This window comes from Xyrauchen texanus, chromosome 18, assembly GCF_025860055.1.
Source record: "Xyrauchen texanus isolate HMW12.3.18 chromosome 18, RBS_HiC_50CHRs, whole genome shotgun sequence".
NCBI lineage: Eukaryota > Metazoa > Chordata > Actinopteri > Cypriniformes > Catostomidae > Xyrauchen > Xyrauchen texanus.
In genome coordinates, this window is record NC_068293.1 from 23447672 (window position 1) to 23474989 (window position 27318).

The following is a 27318-nucleotide window of genomic DNA, read 5'->3' on the forward strand; positions in this document are numbered from 1 at the left end:
ATTGGATAACATTGGCACAGGACATTTTTGTTAAACTGTAAAATATATAGGCTATAATCAGCTTTATACCAGGCATCAGACACCATGTTCACAAGTAGGGGCTGGGTATTGAGTTCGATACATTTTTGGCACCGACTGAATTGCCTCTAAACAATCGAGTATCGAAAAATATCTTGTCGTTCGGTACCAAATTTCGATACCTAAGGGGTTAATCTCATCAACGTCAGTGATAAGCATGTAGCATGCTTGATGTTCTCAAATCTAAAGGTGCTGGTGATTGGCTGTGTTTAGGATCAAGGAAAAACAGGGCTGAGAAAGAATGTTATAAGTAATATTGCTAACGCTGTTCAACATTACAGAGAAATACAAAACCATAATAATGAGGCTTTAAAATATATTTTTTACAAGCACATGCACGAAGTGAGCCACAACAGAAAAGAGGTAAAGATTCTGTGCCGGAAAAAACACCAAGAGACTGTCTGAATATTTTGTTAATTTATAGAGAGAAATGCACATTTGGGTTGAGCAAACAGACGATGATCTCGGGATCAATGATGGTCAGAGTGATCGCCAATAGCTGATGCCTTTGACCATGTCATGACGATATTTGGCTTGTTTTCCCATTAATCTTTTAAATTATTATTATCAAATTAATATTACATATAATTTGCCCGTAGACAAAAAGACACACGTTTGAAGAAACACTATTATATTATTAAGTACAGATGACAGAAAAGCTGTATATGGGCATATATGACACGCTGATACAGAGGCATTCAGTCTCGTGGAACATGCGCATCTAAGGATCTCACACTTTGTTTCTGCCATTATTTTCCAGTACTGCTTTAACCCTCTTGGGCATGGAGTTCACCAGAACTTCACAGGTTGCCACTGGAGTCCTCTTCCACTCCTCCATGACGACATCACGGAGCTGGTGGATATTAGAGACCTTGTGCTCCTCCACCTTCCGTTTGAGGATGCCCCACAGATGCTCAATGGGGTTTAGGTCTGGAGACATGCTTGGCCAGTCCATCACCTTCACCCTCAGCTTCTTTAGCAAGGCAGTGGTCGTCTTGGAGGTGTGTTTGGGGTCGTCATCATGCTGGAATATTGCCCTGCAGCCCAGTCTCCGAAGGGAGGGGATCATGCTCTGCTTCAGTGCTCTTCTTGTGCATCATCTTTAGAAGAGGCTTCCTTCTGGGACGACAGCCATGCAGACCAATTTGATGCAGTGTGCGGCGTATGGTCTGAGCACTGACAGGTTGACCCCCCCACCCCTTCAACCTCTGCAGCAATGCTGGCAGCACTTATACGTCTATTTCACAAAGACAACTTCTTTGGTCAACCATGGTCAATAAATATTTTTTTTCAGACAGTTTTTTTTCCTCAGAGAGTTCTTTGCCATGAGGTGCCATGTTGAACTTCCAGTGACCAGTTTGAGGGAGTGTGAGAGCAATGACACCAAATTTAACACACCTGCTCCCCATTCACACCTGAGACCTTGTAACACTAACGAACATGACACCGGGGAGGGAAAATTACAAATTGGGCCCAATTTGGAAATTTTCACTTAAGGGTGTACTCACTTTTGTTGCCAGTGGTTTAGACATTAATGGCTGTGTGTTGAGTTATTTTGAGGGGACAGAAAATTTACACTGTTATACAAGCTGTACACTCACTACTTTACATTGTAGCAAAGTGTCATTTCTTCAGTGTTGTCACATGAAAAGATATAATCAAATATTTACAAAAATGTGAGGGGTGTACTCACTTTTGTGAGATACTGTGTATATATATAATTGTATCACTTTATTATTTATTTATTTGCTTTTTCGTTTGGAGTGCCATTTGAATTTATAAATGTATTTGATTTAAGTTTTTTTTTTTTAATCAATGAAAAATCAATAAAGCAATAATATTCACTAATCCCTCAGCCCAGAGGTTTCCGATGTAATTGTATATATATACATATATATCGTGAAGGAGGGAACAAAATGAATTTATTCACATTCATGATATATTTTCCTGGATAGGGAAATACCCAAAGGGTAGAGTATGCACATTTGAAGCTTCAAGATATCGATATCGGAAAATGTTTAACGACACCCAGCCCTATTCACAAGACATCATTATCGGCTACTAAAAACCCTCTATTGGTTGACAACTACACCAAGCCATCATATTTTTCAATATGCCCCCTTCAACCAGTGGTCAGCTTTTCACAATCCAATCAATTCCTCATGGACAAAATCAATCAGCTTGACATTTTTTTCTCATTGAATGTACAGGTTTGCTCAGGAACACATCATGTTAGCAAATGGTAGTGAACACTGTTTTATGTTGTCTTTATAGTGTTTCAAAAGTCCTTATAGACTTTAGACTGCCGTATTAAGAGCTAATAAAGTTTCCTACATATCTAGAACAACTATGGTCTCATTATGATATCTGATAACAGCGCAATGTGAGGACAGTGCATCTGTTAGGTCTGGGCTAAATAACGCTGCCTGAAACACAATCGGGGAATTCCAATAGCTCACCTGACACTGTCATGAACACCGGTGAAGGCACCTCCCCCTTCAGCCACCAGAGATCGGATTCACCGGAGTATTGACCTTAAAGACTACATTTCCCATAAGCCCGCATACCTAGGTCTGATTATGCCTCAGCCAGCACTGGCCTTGGCCAAGGCCGCTGTTGGAACAACAACTCCCCCGGAAGAGCACTGCAGTGAGCCACTCTCGCGTTCCTTCCCCGACTCCCCAGACACCTGGTGATTGTTGTCTATGTCTGGGACCTGATCAAGGTTGTCTCCATGGCAACTTGCTGTGTATCGCTATGACAACCCTGCGGACTGAGGCACCTAGATTAGATGCTGGCATAGCGACTCTCCAGGCCTACACACACATGAACTCTTACACATATATACAGATATGCAATCATCCGCCCAATACCCTATCCCTCGCCTTCGCCGCTTTGTACCCCCAGTCTGACAGGCGGGTCTGTGACCAGCGCCGAACATGGCTGCAGGTCCGGATGGCTGCTTGCCTGTGCTGGGCCACCTCCACCCCCCAATCCCCTCCCCTGTTGCAAGTCTTGTTCATGTTGTAGAGTGTACTGATTATGTGCTAATGTTGCTGAGGTGTTTTTTTCCTGTTCCCACACTGTACTTCTTAAGGAGCATAGTCTGGGGGCTGCCTTTTTTCTCCTCTCCTCTCCTCATGTCATGCTGTATTTCTTTCTAATTCCCTGTCTTCCTGTCCTGTATACCCCCTTGTCATATGTATGTTTGTATGGACAGGTCGATGGCCAATTTCACTGGTTTACTATGTGACAATAAAGGACTACTACTACAGCTGTTCCTTGTTGTCTCTTCCCTATTTAAATCATGTCTGTTTACTCCTTCATTGCGAAGTCTTGTTTGCTCCGGCTACATTACCAAGCGTTATCCTGTTTATACTTATATTTACCGTGTACCAACCTTGCTTTGTTTTCCGACCACGTTTGTTTGGCACCTGCCCTGTTGATACTATTGCCTGTATTTTTATTACCGCTGTTTGCTGCCTGCCCCGATCTTCTGCCTGCTCTCACCTCGACTCTGCCTGCCTACTATATCCCTGTCTGCCTGTTGCCTGACCCTGCCTGTACGATCTAAGTATTCCTCTGTTGAATAAAAACCGCTTATGGATCCCAACTCACCTGAGTCTTCATTACAGACACATGGGTAACCCTTTGTGCTACCTTACAGTCCACATTTAATCACAGTCACCACACACGTGCATCACATGTAAATGCATCTATTTTAAAACCAATAGCTCAGACTCTACATTTTAAATGAACCAAAAATGCTTTTCAAAGTTGTTATTAAAATTACTATGCTTTGCATTGTGCTCAGCAACACCCCTTACCTGCAGTAAAATCACTGTAAGACATGGCCTCTCGTGGCTTTTTGGTTCATTGAGTTCCCAAATATTTCCTTAAACCTGCTTTCTGAAAATCAATCAATAACGATCTATTGTCTTGTTCAGTAGTAGCCACCAGTCACACACCAGTGGTAAAGGATAACAGATTGCTTGTGTCAGCTCTGTTATCTTGTGTTTATGGTGAGAGAGTAGGGCATTGAACTACAACAGTATCCTGACTTCTCTTGTCTGATTCCAGCTGACAGTGCTTTGAGTGTAAGACTTAGAGCACATTAGATTACTAAAATCACTGTCACACACATCAACAGAAGAGGCAGCACAGGGGAAAATAACAGCTCCCCATAACACATTTATCTGAAACTTATGACATTGAGATATTCTAATACACACAAATAGGGTTCCCACACTTTTAAACCAATTAACTGGTATGATATCTTTCCAGTTATTTGTGACTACAGGATTAGGATTTTTAAAAATCATTCTAATTCAGACCACTTTGCTAATCATTATAAAAAATATATTAAACCATTACTTGAAAAGCACCAACTCAAAATAACAATTCGATCACATGTATGGCTTGCATGCAAGTATTATTTTACAAAAGAGCTAAATTGGATGAGCTGATTAAATATTTACAACAAAGCATAAGCAGATTTTATGATTTTTAATAACTTATTACTTTCCATGAATTTTCCAGGTTTGAAAATACAAAAAAATCAGGGAAAAATTGCCATGAGGGTGGGAGCCCTGCAGAAAACATTGTGAGTTATACCGAACAGAGGACATGGATTGTAAAGCATTTTGCTCAGTAAGTGATTCAATGACAAAAAAACATGATTTGAAAATATCTGAAAACACAAATGTCTGTCGCAGGCTTTTGTAGACAAACACATGCAATAAATTAAAGCTATCAAGTTACCTGGGTGGGAACCAGAACAGGAGGATATGCCAGCTTGTGATGGCGATACATCCAAAAGGAGAGGAGGACAATAGCAGCAATGCCCATGATAGGCACGATGGAGTAAAGAAGATTGCTGAACAGAGGGGGCTTCTGGGTAATGGGGTTAGACGTTGCTGGAGGAAGAGAAATAGCAAGAGAGACAAAAGATCAATACCAATTCACACAAGGTTTTATACACTCAAGCTTGCTCTTTGTAAATACAATTGCAGGAAAAGTATGTGAACCCCTTGGATGTCCCTGTATTTCTCATTCCTAGCAAGAAAAGCAACAGTGTCTCCATTTAAAGACGATTTCTCCTAATGTGGAATGATCAGTGATTTTAGAGATACTTTTGTTACCCATTCCAGCTTTTTGTAAGTCACCCATTCTGAGATCTCTTTTGACCATGGCATCAGGAAATGGTTCTTGTGATTAGCAAACATACATTTTGAGTGTATTTCACTGTAGGGCAGCTCAGACCAAAGTCTCCAATTCAGAGAAAATGTTATCCCCCAAATTACTGAAAACGACTGTTGACAGAGTGCTATAAAGCACTATTAAGATTGCTTCTTTAATAAGCCATTTGAATGTGAAAAGGGTGATGTCATCAGTGTTTTTTAGAATGACTTCAGCATACATTAGCATTACTCAGCAGAACCTCAAACAAGTTTGCTCTTGATTACTTCAGAGGAATAACACAACAGATGAGGGACATGAAGTCTGCCATACAAGTGTTATCCGTTGCATTAGTGAAATCTGCAGTGTACATTCAGAATATCTCACTGCATACTTTTTTCTTACTTGCACCTTCAGAACTCGCTAATTACAAGTTTTACACTGTGGCCTTTTAAAAGGTCAACAATAAAAGGCCGTTTTATTCTAGGGATTTGCAAAACTACATATTTTCAAAATCAACTAAGTAGCCTGAACAACAAGTCGACTAATCAGTGGTAAGGAAGCCTTAACAAAAACGCATATCCAACAATGACACAGAAAACATCATAAATCATTTTATTTTGCTTTATTTATTTTAGAAAACAGTGCTTTGTTTATTTTAGAAAACAGTGCTTTGTTAGGTACATTATTTTATTAGTAACCCTCTAATAATTACTTTAAAAACTTGAAGCAATGTTTAGAAAAAACACTCTAAGGCTACATCGTTTAATTTTATTTGTTGATATTTCTATCAATATTACACATTATAAATAAAGGAGTGTTTACAACAGCATATTTGTTTGTTTATCAATTTATGTTTCAGTGGTTGGGGTACTGTGGGAAAAACACTATTAAGGGGTGCTGTAGTTTAAAAAAGTTTAAGAACCACCGCTCTAGACCGCTGTAAAACGCAACCCCTCGCATGCCCATAAAATTATGTTTCATCACACCCCTAGCAAAAACATTTTGTCAGTAAACCGGACAATTAGTGCATAGCAAACGGTCGTTTGCAAACAGAATTATCCATGATCAACAGTCGTTTAAGTTACTGAATGAATAGAATACAAGCATATATTTTCACTCACAGACTGAAACAAGCTGTTTATTTGTAGAGGTGCACTAATGAGGAAATTTAAGGCCAATGCCAATCACCGATATTTCAACACTGTGATCGGCTGATACCGATCCGATCACTGATTTTTCTTTTTCATTTTCAAAGTGCCCTGTGCCCAGTAATTTGCTGCAGTTGTATGTTAATGCCCTACACTGTAAATTACATTTAAATCAGATCATTTGTGAAATGCTATCATTTATCTGAACTGAAACCAGTTATGAATAGTTCTGTTGTCACATACTGGCAACCAGTAAAAACCATCACACACAACAGAGATGCACTCAAAAATAAGAGATATATCCATTACAAACCTATACAGTGCATCCGGAAAGTATTCACTGCGCTTCACTTTTTCCATATTTTGTTTTGTTAAAGCCTTATTCCAAAATGGATTAAATTCATTATTTTCCTAAAAATTCTACAAACAATACCCCATAATGACAATGTGAACGAAGTTTGTTTGAAATCTTTGCAAATTTATTAAAAATAAAAAACAAAAAGAAAAAAAATCACATGTACATAAGTATTTGCTCAATACTTTGTTGAAGCACCTTTGGCACAAATTACAGCCTCAAGTATTTTTGAGTATGATGCTACAAGCTTGGCACACCTATTTTTGGGCAGTTTCTCCAATTCTTCTTTGCAGGACCTCTCAAGCTCCATCAGGTTGAATGGGGAGCGTCGGAGCACAGCCATTTTCAGATCTCTCCAGAGATGTTCAATCGGGTTCAAGTCTGGGCTCTGGCTGGGCCACTCAAGGACATTCACAGAGTTTTCCCGTAGCCACTCCTTTGTTATCTTGGCTGTGTGCTTAGGGTCGCTTGCCATTCAAGCCAAAGAGATCCATCTTTGTTTCATCAGACCAGAGAATTTTGTTTCGCATGGTATGAGAGTCCTTCGGGTGCCTTTTGGCAAACTCCAGGTGGGCTGTCATTTGCCTTTTACTGAGGAGTGGCTTCTGTCTGGCCACTCTACCATACAGGCCTGATTGGTGGAGTGCTGCAGAGATGGTTGTTCTTCTGGAAGGTTCTCCTCTCTCCACAGAGAAATGCTAGAGCTCTGTCAGAGTGACCATCGGGTTCTTGGTCACCTCCCTGACTAAGGCCCTTCTCCCCCGGTTGCTCAGTTTGGCCGGGCGGCCAGCTCTAGGAAGAGTCCTGGTGCTTCCAAACATCTTCCACTTACGGATGATGGAGGCCACTGTGCTCATTGGGACCTTCGATGCTGCAGAAATTATTCTGTACCCTCCCCATGTCTGTGCCTCGATACAATCCTGTCTCGGAGGTCTACAGACAATTCCTTGGACTTCATGGCTTGGTTTGTGCTCTGACATATACTGTTAACTGTGAGACATTATATAGACAGGTGTGTGCCTTCCAAATCATGTCCAATCAACAGAATTTACCACAGGTGGACTCCAATCAAGTTGTAGAAACATCATAAGGATGATCAGTGGAAACAGGATGCACCTGAGCTCAATTTTGAGTGTCATGGCAAAGGCTGTGAATACTTATGTACATGTGATTTTTTTGTTTTTTATTTTTAATAAATTTGCTAAAATTTTAAACAAACTTCTTTCACGTTGTCATTATGGGGTATTGTTTGTAGAATTTTGAGGAAAATAATGAATATAATCAATTTTGGAATAAGGCTGTAACATAACGAAATGTGGAAAAAGTGAAGCGCTGTGAATACTTTCCGGATCCACTGTATATCCATCCAGAACTGCTCCAGTGAGAAATCATTAGTATCTTTGATTTGCTTCACGTCTTTGGCGTTTTGTTGTAAAGAAAATCACTAATTATTAAGCAACTGTGTGAAGTCTTTATTGAAAGTTAAAACTGTTATTACTGTTTTTAGTGGATGAGTGACTGATGAGAGACTGACGCCACACAGAGAGAGTGCATGTTGCAGGGAGTTAAACTACAAGCGCGTATGATCGTTCAAACTGGCTCTATCGCTCCACACACCTGATTGTCATCAGACATCTGTTTGTCACGACTTACGTTACATCAAGTATACTCAAATTTGTATTTTGCATGTTGTTTGGTTTTAGAATTACTACCGTAACGCTTCTGTAAAAAGCAAATATGGCATCCGCGAAAGACTTTGCTAGCTGAGGTAAGGGACATTCCATCATTTAAACTGGTGTGTATAAATGAGTATAGTTTACTGAGCACGTGAATATGCTCATTTTTCTCAACATAAACATGGCATGAGATACCTGATAACAATTAACGTGATAACTATTATATACCAAGTTTTTATACTCGTCCTGTATGTTAACTGCGTCAGTCTACTTCATTAGCGGTTTCTTTTTCTCATCCCTAATTCCATGCATGATGCCCTTGGAAAAGGATCGGCCCGGAATATAGATACAATAGGAAGACTGGCTGATTTAGATCAGTGTCAATTGATCTGTGCACCACTGTTTATTTGTATACAGCATAGAGTTACATATGTTATAACCAGATGTGGCTTATTTGTAGTGTTTTTTATATTCATGAATCATAAACAAAACACTATAGCTTAAAGCAGATACTCCTGATTAAAACAATCCCAAATAACTTATATTAAGTATAGTAACTTATAATAAGTAACCCGATGTAACTTATATTCAGATGCAAATTATTTTACGGAAAATACAGAAATGACTTCATTGCATATCATGTTTACATTGGAGTCGACCATAATGACATCCCCATTTTCTTCCTATGTACATGTTTCTATGCAAATGAAAATTCACATTAAGAGCTGTTTAATGTAATCACATGTGTGTTTTTGCTGGAGAGAATAGTGTGCATGCTTAGTCAGTGCACATGCTGGCTCTTGGTTTGCTAGGTCTTGTGCCAGAGACTGGATTGGGCCATGGCTGTTAGCCAGAGATGCAGCAAGTTATCCCTCTCACTCCTGCTATAGAACAGCAGTTCGCTTTTGCCCAGGCTTACCGCGGTACCACGTGTACAAGGTGGCCATGGGTGTAGCCCAGTCGAACATCTGCTAAACCCATATTAGCTGTGGTTACAGAGAGATCCTGTTTGTGATGCTTTCTCTCTCCTCTCGTGCCAGCTCTGGACTTAAGCTGGAAGTGGGTTAAGGACTCTGGATTAGCCCATGCGTGCAGAAAAACACATCCAACCCTTACAAACCGACCCTCATCTGCTCCAACTCCACCCCTCCCCCATTTAGTAGGGCAGGATTGCCACACATAGCCACAGGGCATGAAAGTACCCTGGTCACAAGGTCATGAAACGCACTTCATTCCAAACTCATAGAGAGGGAGTTCTTAGAACCTCTGATGCACATTGTGTAGTTCTCTATGGGCTTTTACATTTCATATCAAGATAATTCCATATGGAGCAAGTCAGTGCTGGAAATATATCTATTACTTAAGTAAAAGTGCTGTCTGACTAGTAGGTGGCTGCATTTGTATGCAATATATGCCAAAATGTGTGTCAGAATGCTCATCTTGGTGAGTTACTACTAGAAACATCATTGTATCTGTGTTCACAGAATGTAAACAGCCAGGATTTAATTGTGTTTCTGAATGTTTATTCAATCCTTGATAGTTCTTTTACATATCAGAAAAAAAGTGTTTTGCTAATTTGTATCTTTGGACTAGTAGCACCATCTTTAATTTTTGAGGCAATGAAAATGAGTGATAGACTAACTGTCTCTTTAATGGGCTATACTGTTGTTTAAAGTGTTTTGAACTCATTTCCGCTTACGAAACATTGAAAAAAAAATACATGTTTCTAAAACCTTTTGTAGAAAAAACAAAACAAAATAAAATCTAGAAAACACGAGTTGAGGAAAATTAGGTGTGATCTAAGACCTTTATACCGCTTTATACAGTTCATGCCCTCGAAGAGACTGTTAGTCTATCCCTCACAACCACATTTTAATTATCATAAAAAATAAATATATATATGGCTCTACTGTGACTAATGTCTATTGTTTTTAATTTGTTAAGTTTCAATCCAGACAACATTTGAGTACATCCCTGAAAACTTGCTTTTGTTTTAATTTTATTTGTAATATTAATATTAACAATTAACTTTAAAATTAAGGAGTGTGTTCAATAGCATATTTTTCTTTGCTGAGGTATCGATTTTGGTAAGGAGAATTACGAAATTTCACTGGTTTTTGCATTGACTACTGAAATATAGGTATTGTGACGACCCTAGCAGATAACAACTCATTGCTGAAATAAACAAATGACCCCTGCAGGGAGCTGAGAGCAGTGGGCCACAAGATTAAGACCGCCAATTCTAACAAGATCTGTATTTAATCATAGGCCTCCATCACTCATTTCATTAAGAGGATGTTGATGTCAGTGTTTACTCAGAGGAGTTCAAGCGACCAGATCAGCTCTGGTAATTTAAAAGACATGGCCATCCCTGGGGCTGTGAGAGCACATTATGCTGTTACAAGCCCAAAGACCACAAACCAAACTGGTGCTAGGAAAGCTCTAGCCAGTATTAATGCCTTCTATATGATGCACTCCACCAAGTTCTATATAGTTGTTATTTTAGCTTTGTTCTACAGCATGTCTGTTTAGCTACTCTTTCATTAACTGAACTACACTGTAGCTGCAGGACAACTGTAACAACAATTGTCCAACTAAGATTGTTTTTGATCTGACAACAATTAAATTAATTTCTTCACTAAATTATATGATGCATAGACCAAATAACAAATTCTTCCATTTAAATGTAGATTCCTCCACAGCCATTGAGCTGTGTAGACAGAGATGAAGACAATGATGCCCTTCAAAACCTTAGTAAGAACTTCTCTCATCATTGGCTCACCCTAATGTCATCACAGATGTGTATGACTTTCTTTCTTTTTGCAAAACACTAACAAAGATGTTTAGAAGAATATCTCAGCTCTGTTTGTCTTTATAATGCAAGTAAATGGTGACCAGACCTCAGAGCTCCAAATATATCATAAAGGCCATAAGTAATCCATAAGACTCCAGTGGTTACATCCATATCTTCAGAATTGATATTACAGGTGTGGGTGAGAAACAGATCAATATTTAAATCCTTTTTTGCTATAAATTCTTCTCCCTGCCCAGTAGTGGGCAATCTGCATGAAGAATGTGAATCACCAAAAACATAAGAAGAATGTGAATCACCAAAAACATAAGAAGAATGTGAAACTTTAAGTGGAGATTGACTGAGCAGGGAGGGAGTTTATAGAAAAAAAGGAGTTAAATATTGATCTGTTTCTCACCAACATCTATCATCTCACTTCATACATAGATATTGATTTAATCAGTGCAGTCTTATGGATTACTTTTATGCTTTTATTTATTTACAACTAATTTCCAATGTTTTCATCGGAGCTTCAAGATTTTATCACCAACTCACTTGCACTGTATGGACCTTCAGAGCTGAGATGAAAGTGTGGCGAACAATCGGACCAGATGACATTCTAGGAGCCAGTTTATGGCAGAGCCCCTCCCTAACTGTCAAGGCAAAGAAAAGTGGCTCCATATTAATTGGATCGTGGCAGGATCTACACAAACAAATGCCAAGCACAGCCATCAGATAAGCTGCTCGGACAACTGCCAGACACTGCTCAAAGGCAGGAAAGATCTTCCGATACATTGAAAAATACTTTTCGTTGGGCCATGAATTGTTTCTTAGCAACATCTTAAACCCCCATCCTAAGGTTTGACCACAGACAAGAGTTGAGCTAAGGACCATACAAATTCTTCAAGACCTCTCTAAGCAGCATTACATTAAATAACTAACATTAAATTACATAAACAACTAACATTAAATAACCATGTGGAAAAAGCTGAAACAAAGAAGACACAAAGACAAATCTTTACACACAAACTTTTACTCCTAACATGGACATCAACTGCAACACATCCACTCCATGTTTGTTCAATTAGCACAATAGTTCACACAAACTGAACTATGGTGGTATAAATTAATGCATGCATAATATTTAATCTTTCAATATCATGTTTGTCTCTATGCCAAGAGTATTTTTGAAGAGGTTTGGAAAAGGAGCAATGCATAGATGATACTTTAAAGACACTGTTCTAACTATGTACTTTAAAATATGGAAATGTCTCACACAGAGAAGAGAGGGTGAGCCACACTGTGTGGGCCCCCTCCGATGTCAGCAGCCAATCATAACCCTGAAACAAGAAACTGAAATCTCCTCCTCATCAGGAAGGTAAAAACTATACACCGGATGACCACACCTTTGTCCTGAGTCCCTGTCCAGAGGGTTTGAACAGGATACACTTCTATAACACTTCTCCGTTCTGAGATACTGAATGTTTGAGTTCGGGAGCAATCACATAATGATAAGTAACATTCTGATTCTCTGGCCTGAGAAGTAGGAGATTTAACAGAATACAAACCATCCAAAATGCTAAGTCTCCACTTCACAGAGAGAGAGAGAGAGAGAGAGAGAGAGAGAGAGAGAGAGAGAGAGATACCAAATAAGAAAGACTAAGAAATACCATAAAACCAAACAAGAGAATGAAAAATGGTTTGATTTAGACTGTAAAACAATGAGGAAAAAATGAAGACAATTATCAAATGAAAAACACAGACAACCAAACGATGCAGATTTGCGCCATCAATATTGTGAGGAACTTAAACAGCATAAAAATACACTCAGAACAAAGAGAGAACAGTGCATGCAAAATCTGCTAAAAACTCTTGAAGAATCTATACATTCTAACAAATTCTGTGACAATTGGAATTCCCTGAATAAAAAAAACAACATGAACAAACAACCATACAAAATGGAGACACCTGGACAAATCACTTTGAACATTTTATGTGAAATAAAAATTAACCCAGAACAAAGCCAAATATATTAAAAAATGATCAATGTGGAACATACAATTGGTAAATATCAAAATCCATTAGACTACCCCATCACAGAAAATTAACTGATTGATAAAATCCAGGCCCTAAAACTCAAAGCAAATGGACCAGATGGCATCCTCAATGAAATGCTGAAGAACACAGCACAAATTAAGAATGGCCTTACTGAAACTGTTCAACTTGGTTCTGAGTGTTGGTCATTTCCCTGACACCTGGAATAGAGGACTCATAACGCCCATTTTCAAGAGTGGAGACAAATTAGATCCACACAATTACAGAGGCATCTGTGTGAGCAGTAATCTGGGGAAGATGTTCAGCAGTATCATCAACACAAGACTCGTTCACTTCCTTACAGAACACAATGCCTTAAGCAAAAGTCAAATTGGATTCTTACCAAATGTTATAACATCAGACCATATCTTCACCCTACATACCCTGATTGATAAATACATCAACCAAAACAAAACCAAAATATTTGCATGCTCCGTAGATTTCCAGAAGGCCTTTGATGCAATTTGGCACCAAGGTCTACTGTCTAAACTTTCAGAAATTGGTATAGGGGGCAAAACATACAACATCATAAAAATTATGTATTCAAACAATAAATGTTCAATCAAAACTGGCAATAAACAAACCGAGTTCTTCACTCAAGGGCGGGGTGTGAGACAGGGCTGCCCACAATCACCGACCCTCTTCAATATATACATTAATGAATTGGCAAAACTACCAGAACAATCAGCAGCTCCTGGCCTCACAATACATGACTCCACTATAAAGCTCCTCCTGTATGCAGATGATCTGGTCCTGCTGTCTCCAACAGAAGAGGGTCTATAGCAGAACCTGGACATCCTGCATCAGTTCTGTCAGACCTGGGCCCTGATGATTAACCCAACTAAAACTAAAGTCCAAACATTTCAGAAACGACCCAGATGTCAGGGAAAGAAATACAGTTTCACCCTTGGTATGAACAAAATTGACAAACTACACATACCTTGGTTTGAAATTCAGTGCAATTGGAAACCTCAACTTGGCCTTGAATGAACTGAAAGAGAAAGCAAGAACGGCTTTCTATGCCATTAAAAAATATATCCAATTTGAAATACCAATTAGAATCTGGCTCAAAATATTCCAATCAGTCATAGAACCTATTGCACTATATGGCAGCAAAGTTTGGGGTCCTCTCCTAAATCACGAATTTGACAAATGGGACAAAAATCTGATTGAAGCCCTGCATGCAGAGTTTTGTAAAAGCATTCTTAGGGTACAGAGAAACACACCTAATAATGCATGCAGGGCAGAATTAGGCCAATACCCTCTTTTAATCCACATTGAGAAAAGAGCCATTACATTTTGGAAACATCTAAAACTGAGTGACCCCAACTCTTATCATTTTAAAGCCCTTAAAGTCCATGATGTGAACGCTGAGAAGAGTCCCATCATTCAGCTGGTCATGAGGCTCCACAAACAGACTAACACGACTAACAATAATCAGCCTCAGGACACGGACACTATCCAAACACATCCACACAATCTGGCCAAATGTTTAACGCACAAAAAGAAAAGTACCGAACTTATTGGAATGAAACTACACAAAAATAAATCAAACTACAATGTTAACTCCCTCCAATCTACATATTTCTAATTCATAGTAAAATAAATTATCCAAAAGGACCATTTTGTTTAGGTGAAACACCTTAGCTGGTGCCCCAAGGATGGAGGGAGGGGACGTCTGATATTAATAATCACACACACCTTAAATTAAGCGTAATCAAAAATCACCACATCCTTTTGTGTCTTGTGTGAGGCCCAGTTGATTTAAATTGTGCCAGGGTGATCCTCACTACCAAAGAAGTCATACATAATGATGAAAGAATTTTCATTTTGGGTGAAAAAATCCTTTAACATGTTAAGCACATCTCCAGTTTCCTTTTCAGCTGATAAAGAAAACAGTATTTGCAAGGCAACTGGTTTGTTTAATATGAGCATCAAAACATTTATAAGTAAGGCATAGTGAAAGATAATGTGTATGCCTGTATATATATTATTTACAAAATTTGCATTCTAATTTGCATGTTTCAATCTTTTCGTTACAAATTTATGACCAGAAATGACTCCTCAAAATCTAGCACAGAACATTCATGTAGCTACAAATGGATTTCTCAAACAGGCTTCACATAGAAATAGGACTTACAAAAAGTATTTTATCAATATTGAACAAAAAACAGTCACAGAAGTGTGAATTTCTGTGGCGCTATAATGTTGCCCCACACACACACACACACACACACACACACACACACACACACACACACACACACAATTAGATAAAAAACACAAAAGTGGATGTAAGAGGGGGAAAATAGTATTGAGCTTGATATGGCTTTCAACAAGCATAGTCATGAAAAATGCCTGAGAGGTGCTTTTAGAAAATCTGATGATTTTGAGGTTGAGAAATCTAAGTTATGATGAGACACAAAGACAGAAGGGTGGGTTCAAATTGACAAAATCCAAGAACAAGCACAATTACATCAGAGAAAGAGATGATGAGACATGGGTATAACTGAAGAACTTCCAGTACCCTTAAAGACTTTGCTGTTTGTATTGCTGAAGGGAGTCTTACTCTGAACTAGCTGTGTGTAAGGGTTGTAGAAGAACTTCTCGTTGCACATATTGCCTTCACAGCAGCAGAAGAATACATCAGGGTCCTCCTTCTTCTCCACGCACTCTGAACTGTAAGACCAAAAACAAACAGGGCAGTCAGTTTACAGCCAAGTTTCCCTGTTTTTCTTTTATTTATTTATATAAACTTTAGTAGAGTTTAGTTTTATTATATGAAAATAAAAATGAGTCTGTGAGGGAAGGAAAGGCTATTTTAAATTATTCAGCCACCAAATATTGACATTTTCAGTGCACCAGACAACTAATTTGCAATGTTTCATCGAATGAACAATTTAACCAAAAACATACTGAATTCACCATATTTCCATCTAGAGGAGCTGAAAAATTTGGTATTTCAAGTATTGCAATATTTTCTCATACAATACTGTACTGTCTAATGTCAAATTTTTAATAGTTACATTTTTAACAAAGTGAAAAAAGAAACCCTACCGAGCAAGTGTGTGAGTACATAAAATGTACTGTGACATTAAGTTTATGAACATTCTACTTCTATTTAAAAAAAATCAAACCAAGGCTGTCAAATTAAAACTTGATTTTTAAAATTTGTCAAATTTAAGATAGAAAAGCACATTTGAATACCAAAATGATGCATTTCAATTTTAGGCTACGTCTACATTAATCCAGATACATTTGAAAACAGAGTTTCAGAATGATCTCTGTCCACACTAGCGTTTTCAAGCGTTTTCCAAAAGTTGCTCGGCCACACTGAAACTTCCCTTTGCCTTTGAAGGAACGAAATGTGATGATTGTACAAAGTAACATTTATTTTTTAACAACGCTATCAAAGTGAGTATCAAGTACAACAGCGCAGCTATAACACGGGCCGCCATCTTGATTGTTTTAGTTGGATAGATTACATGACTGCGTCACATGACAACAAATACATAATAATTTTCAGATATATCCGTTTTCACAATCCACACTACAATGGGAAGACGGTGTTTTCAAATGTATCCACTTTGGAGTGCGTTTTCAAAAAGCTCAGAATTTGCGGACAAAACCACCATCTCAGTGTGGACGGAAGGCCAAAACAGAGAAAAAGATGCGTTTTCAAATGATACTTTGTAGACTTTGTTTTTCCTTGTGCCATTCCATTTCACGCACGGTCAAGCACTCTAAAGTATGCTCTTCTGACCATGAATGCATACGGACACATTCACCCCATGCACACTACAACTGCTTTTTAATACTCTTTGGAACAGTCAGCAGTAGGTGCATGCACAGACGAGGACTGTCCACATGTCTAGTAAGACGTTTTAGCATGCATAAATACACTTAGTTGGAGGTCTTTGGCCATTGCGTCTTAATCTCTTAACAGCGTCTCGAAACATAAACAATATAAAACATTTTAAAAAGTGTCTCGAGGTCCCCACATTCTGTTTCATTCTGTAGTGTTCCATCTAGTATCCTGTAGTGTTCCATCTAGTATGGTTAGAAAGTGTCTGATGGAATGGAGTTTTGATAACAGCCAACAAAAAATATTACACAGTGCTGTTTGATTTATATTTATTCATTGCACCCTCATGTACTTTAAAAAAAATAAAATAAAAATAAAAAAAAATAGTCTGTGCTTGTCACCCTCACTGAAATAATGCCTTTAAATTCTAAATATAATTCAAATGTTGGTCATATTTAAATGAAATATTTTAGTTAAGTTTTTTTAATTTAGCTTTGATTTTCTTTTTTTTTAAAGCCCACTAGACTTACAAAAGTCTTTTATCCTATATTCAAATAATCTTGGCAACAAAACAAAGATCACATCACATAAGATACACATATGCAGAAAGATGACAGGTGAATTTGGATTTTGCTCGGGTTAGAGAGCAAACAAATGAATAAAGGACAAAAGCAGAAAATGCCTTTGACAAAAAGATACTTTATAATCGGGCAGCCCACATCAAAACAGAGCTCTCATGTTGGCTTAAAGAAGATAAACAAAGCTTAGCAGCACACAAATAATCCTCAACACAGGCTTGTATTGCACACACAGGTGCAAATGAACAAATGAGTGGATAACATTCCTGAAGCACTTACTCAGAAAAAAGCCAAATGGTGAGTCCGTTGCTGTTGTTTACATTTGCGATGTACATGCCATTAAGCAACCGCCCTACTTCTTGAGCTACCTAAAGACATGACATAGTAGCTCAATGTAGCCTACATAAAAAAAAAGCCTGAATCGTTCCAGTTCCAGCAAGAGAGGCAAACAGGAGATGCTAGAACAGGACAAGAGCTGCTGCCTATGAAAACACCTCTGTTAAGGGGAACACTTCCTGACCAGCCAACAGCACTAACTGTTGCATAGGTGCAGATGCAAAGATAAGAGTGTTATTAATATCTCCCCTATTACCCTCACCTGTTACAGGGTTTCCAACCAAACCTCAACAAGAACACATGTTTGCACAAGGTTTTATCTCAGAAACTGTTAAAACTGTATGCCATCTGAAGAAGAAATCATCTGGTTAAATAAATGTTTGTAGTATTCTTCCTTGTATGCACTCTATATTGTACACAGCAATTTAGACAAAGTGATACAACCCTAACATTTGCCTGACATTGCAATACTTTGATGGTTTGAAGTATTTATGTTTGCAGTATGTTTTCCTCCAAAACCTATGTTCCTTAACCCAAACTTTCTTGGTTATGGGCCAGCTGGCTTGAATTTACATTTCGATTGAGGAATAACAGTGAAGTTTTTGATGTGTTTGAGACATTTCATGCCTGAATTGCTGAGGTGATCACAACTGAATATAATGCTTCAGATGCCTCTGGGGTTTATTCATATTTTTGAATACAAGTATCTTGGGATTACAGCAGGAGTGAGTGTTTTTTCCCTTTATATTTAGTGTATTGTGATTCAAAATGTTAAAATATTGTTATCTGTTAATCACTCAATTTTCAATGGCAACAGCCTTTTTGTAAACAAAGACTGCTATGTGCTCGTGTGTTTATGTTGTCAGTTCAATGTGTTGAGATCACTGCTGAATTTCTGGCTCGAGCAGCACGTTGGAAGGGGTTTGTGTATGTGTCCACTGCAAACTCGCATTCACATCTGCCTCTTCATTTGGTATGCAATGCCAATATTTTCACAATCCAATCAACAGCCGATGGATAAAATCAAGTCCCCATCCTACATTTTTTTCTTGTTCAATAAGCCGTATCACTCAGAAACACGTCATAATAAAGAAGTACAGTCAGTCACAATTTCCGTTTCATACGTCTTTATTGTCTTCTGAAGCGAAACGTTAGGTGTAAGAAATAGATCAATATTTTAAAAAAAGTTTACTAAAAATTCATAAGTGTCAAGCTCGAGTGCGTTGACAATTTCACGTGAGAACTGATGCGTAAAATACGAAAAATGAAATAACAGTGCAGTATATCATAAATAGATGCCTCATTCAGGTGGTTTGGATACGTCAACTGCGGCGCCATTTTGGAACGGTGAAGGAGAGCAGTTTGAATCTGTTTGAATGCAAGTGATAGAGTGGAGGAGATGCTTCAGACCTCGAGCTCCTTGCTCAGACCGCTGCATAAACTGTTTTTGAGTGGAAACAGTATCGCGGTCCATAGAATCAGCAGTGAATAAGGGATCTACATATGAATATCCATGCAGAGTAGGCTCCTATGCTTACGTCATAGGAGAGGCAGTTTGAACACCACCCTTGTCAACGCACAAACCTCAAGCAGGCCAGAAGCGAACATTTTTTTGTAAAAACGTTTTAAATATTGATGTACAGTATTTCATATACACACCTAGCATTTAGCTTTAGAAGACATTAATTAAACCACTGGAATCGTATGGATTATTTTATGATGCTATATGTATTTTTTGGATCTTCAAAAAGCTGGCACACATTCACTTGCATTTAGTGGACCTGCAGAGCTGAAATATTCTTCTAAAAGTCTTAATTTGTGTTCGGCTGAAGAAAGACACCTGGGATGGCATGAGGGTGAGTACATTATTTTTCTTTTTGGTTGAACTATTCCTTTAACTACAAAAAATTATGACATTAATCAATAATTACTTTAATCGACAAACAGTCTATTTTTTTTAAATGTATGTAATCACTCAATTGGTTAATTGGTTATGTTAAATAAGTATGAGCACTAGTGATTACCTGTCATAGCAGTTAACGTCATCCAGCCAGCAGCCTTGCCTTACTATTTCAATCAATCCTGACACATTTCGCCAAGTTGAATAGCAATGAAGTCTCTTGTCCTTGTCTCCCACACAAGACTCAATACCGCTGTGGTTTCCTCGGTTCTCCAAACTGGGGTTATAGTTGAAGAAAACACATTTTTGTGTCTCTGAGCGGCCGAGGATGGCACCTAAAAATAAGCACAGTAGAGGAAATTTAAGATTGAGAACATGGACTGCCAGTGGTGGGAAAGGAAGACTTTACACACAAAAAACCCAACCTGCAAAACCAAATATTTTTTGGTTTAGCACTTTTCCACCATTGGCCCGAACGGTTCCAGTAACTTTCCACTTGAGCATGGTTTGATATGCTATAATTACAAAATGTTCCCAGCTCACACTCTTAGCTAACCGTGCTCAAGACAGAGAACTGTAAATTTTAATAATAATTTCACAGGCCTTAAAATAAAAACTAAATTTGTTTGGAAATAATTTTATAAGACTTTATTCATTTGGTAGGCTAATTTATTTTATTTAATACAGGGAATTTTGCAAGCATTTTATCAAAAGTAAGCTAAACTTTACTGTTAGTTTTCCAAAAAAGCATGCACACTGAAGCTTTTATCCTAGTATTGTGCATTTATTTTTAATATAAAACTTGTTTGTGTACAGAAATTATATATTTTTTTTGTACTGTGGGCTAATTCCATGACTGCCGTCTATTATTTTGAATGGTGTGGAAAACTTTAATATTTAACTTTAATAAATAAACAGATGCTACCGTGATTAAATTAATCACAAACAGTGGCCATTGATTTGTAAGTGCACGATACGAGATATATGTGTTGGTAGTCCTGGAAGTGTCATGTTTGCAGCATCAGATCTGTGCTATGCCGTTAAGATCAATTCATAATCAAATGCAATAAATTGGCTTTCAAGGATGTATACCGTCGTCATGATTAACATAGGCTAACGATTGGGGTAAATTCTGTCATGTGACACAAATTTTTTGCATTAATGCCAATTTTCTTGACAAAAAGTGTTTCCAAACCTGTATTTTGCCACATTTGAAGTATCAACATAGAGTTTATGTGCTAGAGTTAAACAGAAAAATATTATGTCGACACTTGTGTGATATTTTGCATTTCCATCAGCTTTATTTTGATGCGCTAAAACTTTTTTGCAAAAGATCTTTGAATGGAACTCGCTCTGGCAAATAGGAGTGGCAATAATGATATTGCCACGCAAGTCGCTAATAAACCACCGCGTCCCCCGTCAACAAAAGCTATCTCGCCTAGGGCGCCAAAATGGTCAGAAATGGTGCTGTCGTTACACTTACTATTTACCAGAAGTCCTACCTCATGTGCTGTATAACCTGCACCACACACCCTGCTGCCGTTTAATCCGGCGATGTTATCAGACGACCCCATTCCTCTGCAACGCTTTCTGTCCGGTGTGCAAATGTTATAATGGTCTTGTTCATTACGACAATAAATATTTATCACTTTTTCTAGATTCAATTCTATTTTAAAAGGCTTGTGTTTAATGTTAAAAACAAGCTTTTGGCAAAGAAAGGTGGTGTATATCCACTGTACTCTACAAAATATTTTCTGATCCAAATAAAACAGTTGCTTGTAATCGTTTCCAATAAAGGGTTAAAACAACCAACTGTATTCACATGTGAACAAGATGGGCATTTTAATTAAGAAGTGCATTCTATCACATTTGCAGCCGCATTACAGCGAAGTGCGAGCGCTCCATGGATTATGCGCGCAACTATGCACATGAGCATTTAAATGTAGTCAAACAGGGTGCAGTTGCCGAATGGAGTCGGTTTTGGCAATACTTGGGATATTAATGATTAATTGATAATCAATTAATTGTCGTAAAAACCAAACCATGATATGTATACAAGCTATATATTTTGTATGCGAGTTAGAATTAACAGTAATTAAATAATTCACAAATTTAAACTAAACATAGCCTAAATGTTTTAAAATACACTGAACTAAGAATATTTTATGCCAAAACTTGCATTTATTCATTTAATGAAGGCTACACGTACATATTATTTGGAGTCCTCCAAGTGCGTTTTGGGGTATATATTTTAACGATTAATTGATCGTTACTTTCCACAGCGATAGATTTTAAAACATTTCTGAAAATTGACATCCCTGGGCAATACTGAAGAATAAATGGGATTGTTACATCTTTTCTAGTATTTTAGTATCAAATTGGTACTTTTGACATCCCCAGATAGGAACATTGGTGATCAAGACATGGGGTGACATTTGAGGGGATATTTACATATTATTCCACATGGAACAGTTCATGCTTTGGGCCAAGTATTGGAAAACTGGTTAAACAGTTGTAGTGAAGACACTGATGGCAGCACCAAACAGAGGACACATTGAAGGAACAAACAAGAAATGTGTAGAAACAGAGCAGAAACAGAGCAATCAAGACATTAGAGGTACATTATCTTTGCATATTACAAACAGCACCTTAGGCAGTACACTCCAAAAATACGTATTTGCTCTTTGTGAACACCTCATGATCCATTTAAATATGAGGTACAGTATGTTCACCCTACAAGACAACAGTTATGTTTCCATTCAAGTTGCTAATTAACTTATGCGAAAAATCTGAAATCACATAAACAATGTGCGGATACAGCCACGTTTCCATTCAATGCATTCAAGAGAATATCGTCACTTCCGGGAAAATGGTTAAGAAAGAAATGGATACTGCTTTAGCCACAGTGGGAGCAACTGTCGCTCTTTTGATTAATTAAATCAATTACTTGCAGATTAGAGCACACAGACAAAATGCTCTGCGGAACTTCGTGTTTGCAAGTGATCGTCGGCAGATGCCTTATCTCTGGGAGCAAAAGCATGTGAAAAAGTTCTGGGAGGTAATTGTTGCCATTTTGATGACAGGCTTTGGATCCAGCATTTCAGAATGACCTGACCAACTTTTGAGATGGTTTGCGATGTGATCGGTCTGCTGATGAGTCCAATAATGCCGACCCACAGCAAAAAACATGCATAGCCATTGCGCTGTATAACTTGGCCACTTGCGCTGAATACAGGGTTGTGGAGGATACATTTGGTGTCAGCAAAACCACAATTCACCGGTGTGTGTATTCTGTTTGTCAGGCCATTCGGGAATATTCACGAACAATTACATACAATTGCCGGCTTAAGCATGCGAGACGGAACTACGCTGCACACAATGTACCACAAGTGTATGGAGTTCTTTACAGAACCGATATCCATTTTACCTCTGGCTTAGGGTTACAGGGATTACATGAACAGAAAATAATGGCACTCAATTAGTTTACAGGCACTTGTTGATGATTGCTGTTTAATAAGAGATGTGTGTGTTGGAACACCTGGCAGCACACAAGACATAGCAGTTTTTGTCTCATCTGAATTGTACAGGCAACAATTTAAGTTCACAAAATACATCAAAGTCAGAAATTAGAGAATGCATTATATCTTACACACATATGTTTTGTTTATCTTATGTTTATTTATAATGCTTGAAGTAGCCTATATCAAAACATCTATGGCACTGACTAGATGTAATACCCATACATTTCCCAACCATTCATTTTATGGCATGGAGCTGTTCTTTGAAAACAGCAAACAAGTAAATACTTTTAATTTGATTACACTGGCACTGTAAGTAAAATCTGCTAGCCCTTCGTTTTGTAATTTAAGGCTTACGTTGTGCCTTGTATTTACTTTTTAGACAGCTCCAGAAACATCCCCAACACAGTATATATGTAGGAGTCCAGGTTCCTCTACTAACAGCTGGAGACCCTGCTTATCCCCTCCTACCTTGGCTCATGAAAATGTTCTCTGGTCCCTCTCTGTCAGCAGAGGAAGCAGCTTTCAACCTCCACCTCCACCTGAGAGGCAGCTAGGTTGAAAACACATTTGCAAGATGGCGTGTTCTGGAAAAACATCATGATATTGACCACAAATTCATGCCAACAGTTGTAGTTGCCTGCTACGCCTTACATAATTTGTATGAGAGAGAAAGGCATGGCCCACATAGTGGTCCTGACGAAAAGCCACAGGAAACCTTGCCCAGCCTCCTCAACATCACTGCAATGCTGAACCCACTCCTGAGGCCCTGGCAATGCGAGATGCTCTTGTTCGACATATCAAACATAGGCCAAACTAATGCTTCTTAGAGAGATACAAATAAAATATGAGATTAAATTAATCTAAAACGGAGCACAGCAGTGTTTTAGTTCTGGATCGTTAATGATATACAAAGAAAAAATAAACCTTTGTTAAATTTCTATGTTTTAAAATGTTTTTACTTATTTTATTGTCTGCATGAAATAATAGTTTATGTTAAAACCTGTTTCATGTATTTTAAGTTTACAAGTACAGAATACGTTATCCTTTGTAGGATCTAAATGCTTAAATATATACATAAGTGTTAGTAAATAAGGGAAATAAACTGTTACAAAATGTAAATGCATTAAAACAAATTTAAATATATCTTTGTTGTTTTAGTGATGGTAAGTAAAATACACCAAAGAAAGCAATAATACAAGTGGACGCAAGCATCAGAACAGATTTATTATTTGTTTTTTACCTTTGCAGTCAAGTGCACAGTTTTATTAACAAACACAAACAAATCTGTCCCTATTAGCTGGACACTAACTAAAGTGCTAAAAAAAAATGAGGTGACTCTTTTTAATGTAAAACTGCAAAATAAACTCTTGTGCCCTGAACTTTAAACTTGTTTGGCCTTGAAAGTTTTCTTTAATGCTGTAATTGAACAAAGAATAAGCTGTAACACTCATTTAACATGAGAAACCTTGAACGTAACAGACCAGATCTCTACAAATCATTCCAAATGAAAGAACATTTTGGAAGAACACTGCGATTCATCAGTGCTTGCAGTAGATGTAGCAGGGTTGTTAAAGAGGACCCTTTCACCATAAGCAGTAGATAATGAAAAGTAGTGGATGGCGGGTGAAAAGGTGTAGGTGGCATGAACTGATATAAGTGATTTGGCACACTACTATGGGTGCCATCCTGTTTCTATGCCATCATTTCAGAAGCCTTGGCATGTCGTTCCATAGCATTAGCACAGTGCTGTACACACTGACATGACTTGCCCCATCATGCTGGTCATGGCTAGCAGGCTAGCAGCTTTTGCTGCCTGCTATCTGTAGTGCTGTAAATAGATCTTGTAGTTAAACCTACTCCTACGACTTCCGGATTTCTTTGAGGAACACCTCCAGAGGTTTTGTGAACTAGGTAAGACTATACTTGGTGAAAGGGAAGTTGACCTCTCACAATTACTAGCTGATGAATCCCTTGAAGTATTACAATCACCTGTTAAAAAGAGAACAATATATTTAAAATAAGTAATGAGTTCATAAAAAAAAAAAAATTAAATCACAGGTAGTTCCTTTCCTTTGTAGAATCATACTCTAGCTCATGGGATTTTAAATTGGGGTCGGTAATGAGGTGCTAGCTAGGCATGTAAAATTAGATACAAAACAAAATATTTTGCAAAATGTATTTTAAAATACATTGAAAAAAAACATTGAAAAAACATTTCTAAAATGTAAAATGCACCATTTGCTATAAAGCTGCTTTGCTAAATTATTGCAAATTCACTATAAATTAATAGATTACAAATTAAAGTAGAAAAAAATAAAGATGCTAATTTAGAGAAATATTTTCCAGATAAGATTTTCATTTTATTCTCCTTATTTTTTATATAAATGACAAAACCAATTTTTAAAATTTGGAAACAATATGTTGTAATATAATGCTTAATTTTTGTCTACTGTCTAGTGTTAGTTCTTAGTTCACAGACTGGGTGCACATTTGCACACTTAATATAAGCTACAGTAACTTCAAGCTTTTTGTGTTTTAACTAAGACAAACTTTTAGCTAGAATAGGTTACCTTCAGAGTCTGCTTCCTGCAATGTGTCTGGGTCTTCAGGGCAATCTAGAGAATTGTCACCTGTTTGAAAAACAGGAAGAAAATATCATAAGTAAAATGCATGCACCTGCACAATATGGCATAGCCTAACGATATGTATTAAAAGAAGTTGATCATACCGGAGTTTATGTTTGAAGACAGAGCGGTGACCATTGGCCTTTGTCCTAGTATTTTGTCCATGCCATCAAAGTAGAGAAAGTTGGTCTTGTTTGGCTTGTGGAGGCAAAGTCATGTGACTTTTTTGATGCACATCTAGAAATGTTTTTCGGAAAATTTATTTCCATCAAAAATTTTTTGTGCATTTCTTCATTTCGAATAAAAAAAAAAAACGTATCCACCTCAAGCGTATATGTTTTTGATGAGCATTTTGGAGAATTTATTTGCATCTTGGTGTTTCCTACAGCAGAATTTATGCAATAAACCAAAAGCGTTGATGGAAACATAGCTAGCATCACTAATCCACTCTCGCTCAGAATCAACCAACACAGATACAGTCCTACAAGCACTTCATTGCACAGCATTTTTTTATTATGGTATTGACAACAACACAGGAATAGCCAGTTATAAACAAATTAATGCATGCATGCACATCATAGACAATTTTGTTGGGAATTAATTTGCCAATTGCCCTTTAGTGGGGAAAAATCCACAGCATTTGTTCCAGAGAGACAAGTCACCATTATCAGGACTAGGAGTAAATCTGCTGGAATTACTGTCACATCCACGTTAGGGATTGCACCAACTAATCAACTAGTCAATTAGAACGTCACTAGTCGACACACTGGGTCTGTAGTCTAGTCAAAGATCACATGACCAGTTGTGATTGTGATAGCAACCAGGCCAATTGGGTTGCTTAGGAGACCTGGCTGGAGTCACTCAGCATGCCCTGGATTCGAACTCGCAACTCCAGGGGTGGAAGTTAGCATCTTTTCTCGCTGAGCTACCAAGGCCCCTGGGCGATATTGTATTAAAAACAAAAGATATGTAAAAAATATTTAACTTGGGATGTATTTTGTTTAAAGCCATGATGGTAAAAACAGATATTTGTCATTTTTGATTTGGGTGAAAATGTGAAAATTTTGCCAGAGCCAGTAAAACTCTGAAGCATTGGCCCAACCGGTCCAGTAGAAAAAATCCTTAGAGTTGAACCCTGATCAAATAAATATTTATCACAGCATCTAGCAGTGCCGAAACAATGGTGCATAAAAAGGTGCGCTAATACTGTGCAAACAAAGTTAATATAAAT

At 37.8% G+C, this 27318-nt stretch overlaps 1 protein-coding gene across 1 annotated transcript in view; it reads right to left on the bottom strand.

The window, feature by feature from the left end:
- Positions 1 to 27318, bottom strand: part of LOC127658744 (activin receptor type-2A-like) — an 84242-nt gene that overhangs the window by 38426 nt on the left and 18498 nt on the right. The window contains exons 3-5 of the mRNA XM_052148217.1: positions 20067 to 20277; positions 15893 to 16002; positions 4840 to 4994 (exon numbers count right to left, since the gene is read on the bottom strand). Coding sequence (XP_052004177.1) covers positions 4840 to 4994; positions 15893 to 16002; positions 20067 to 20277 — 476 coding nt within the window. The remainder of the gene's footprint in view (positions 1 to 4839; positions 4995 to 15892; positions 16003 to 20066; positions 20278 to 27318) is intronic.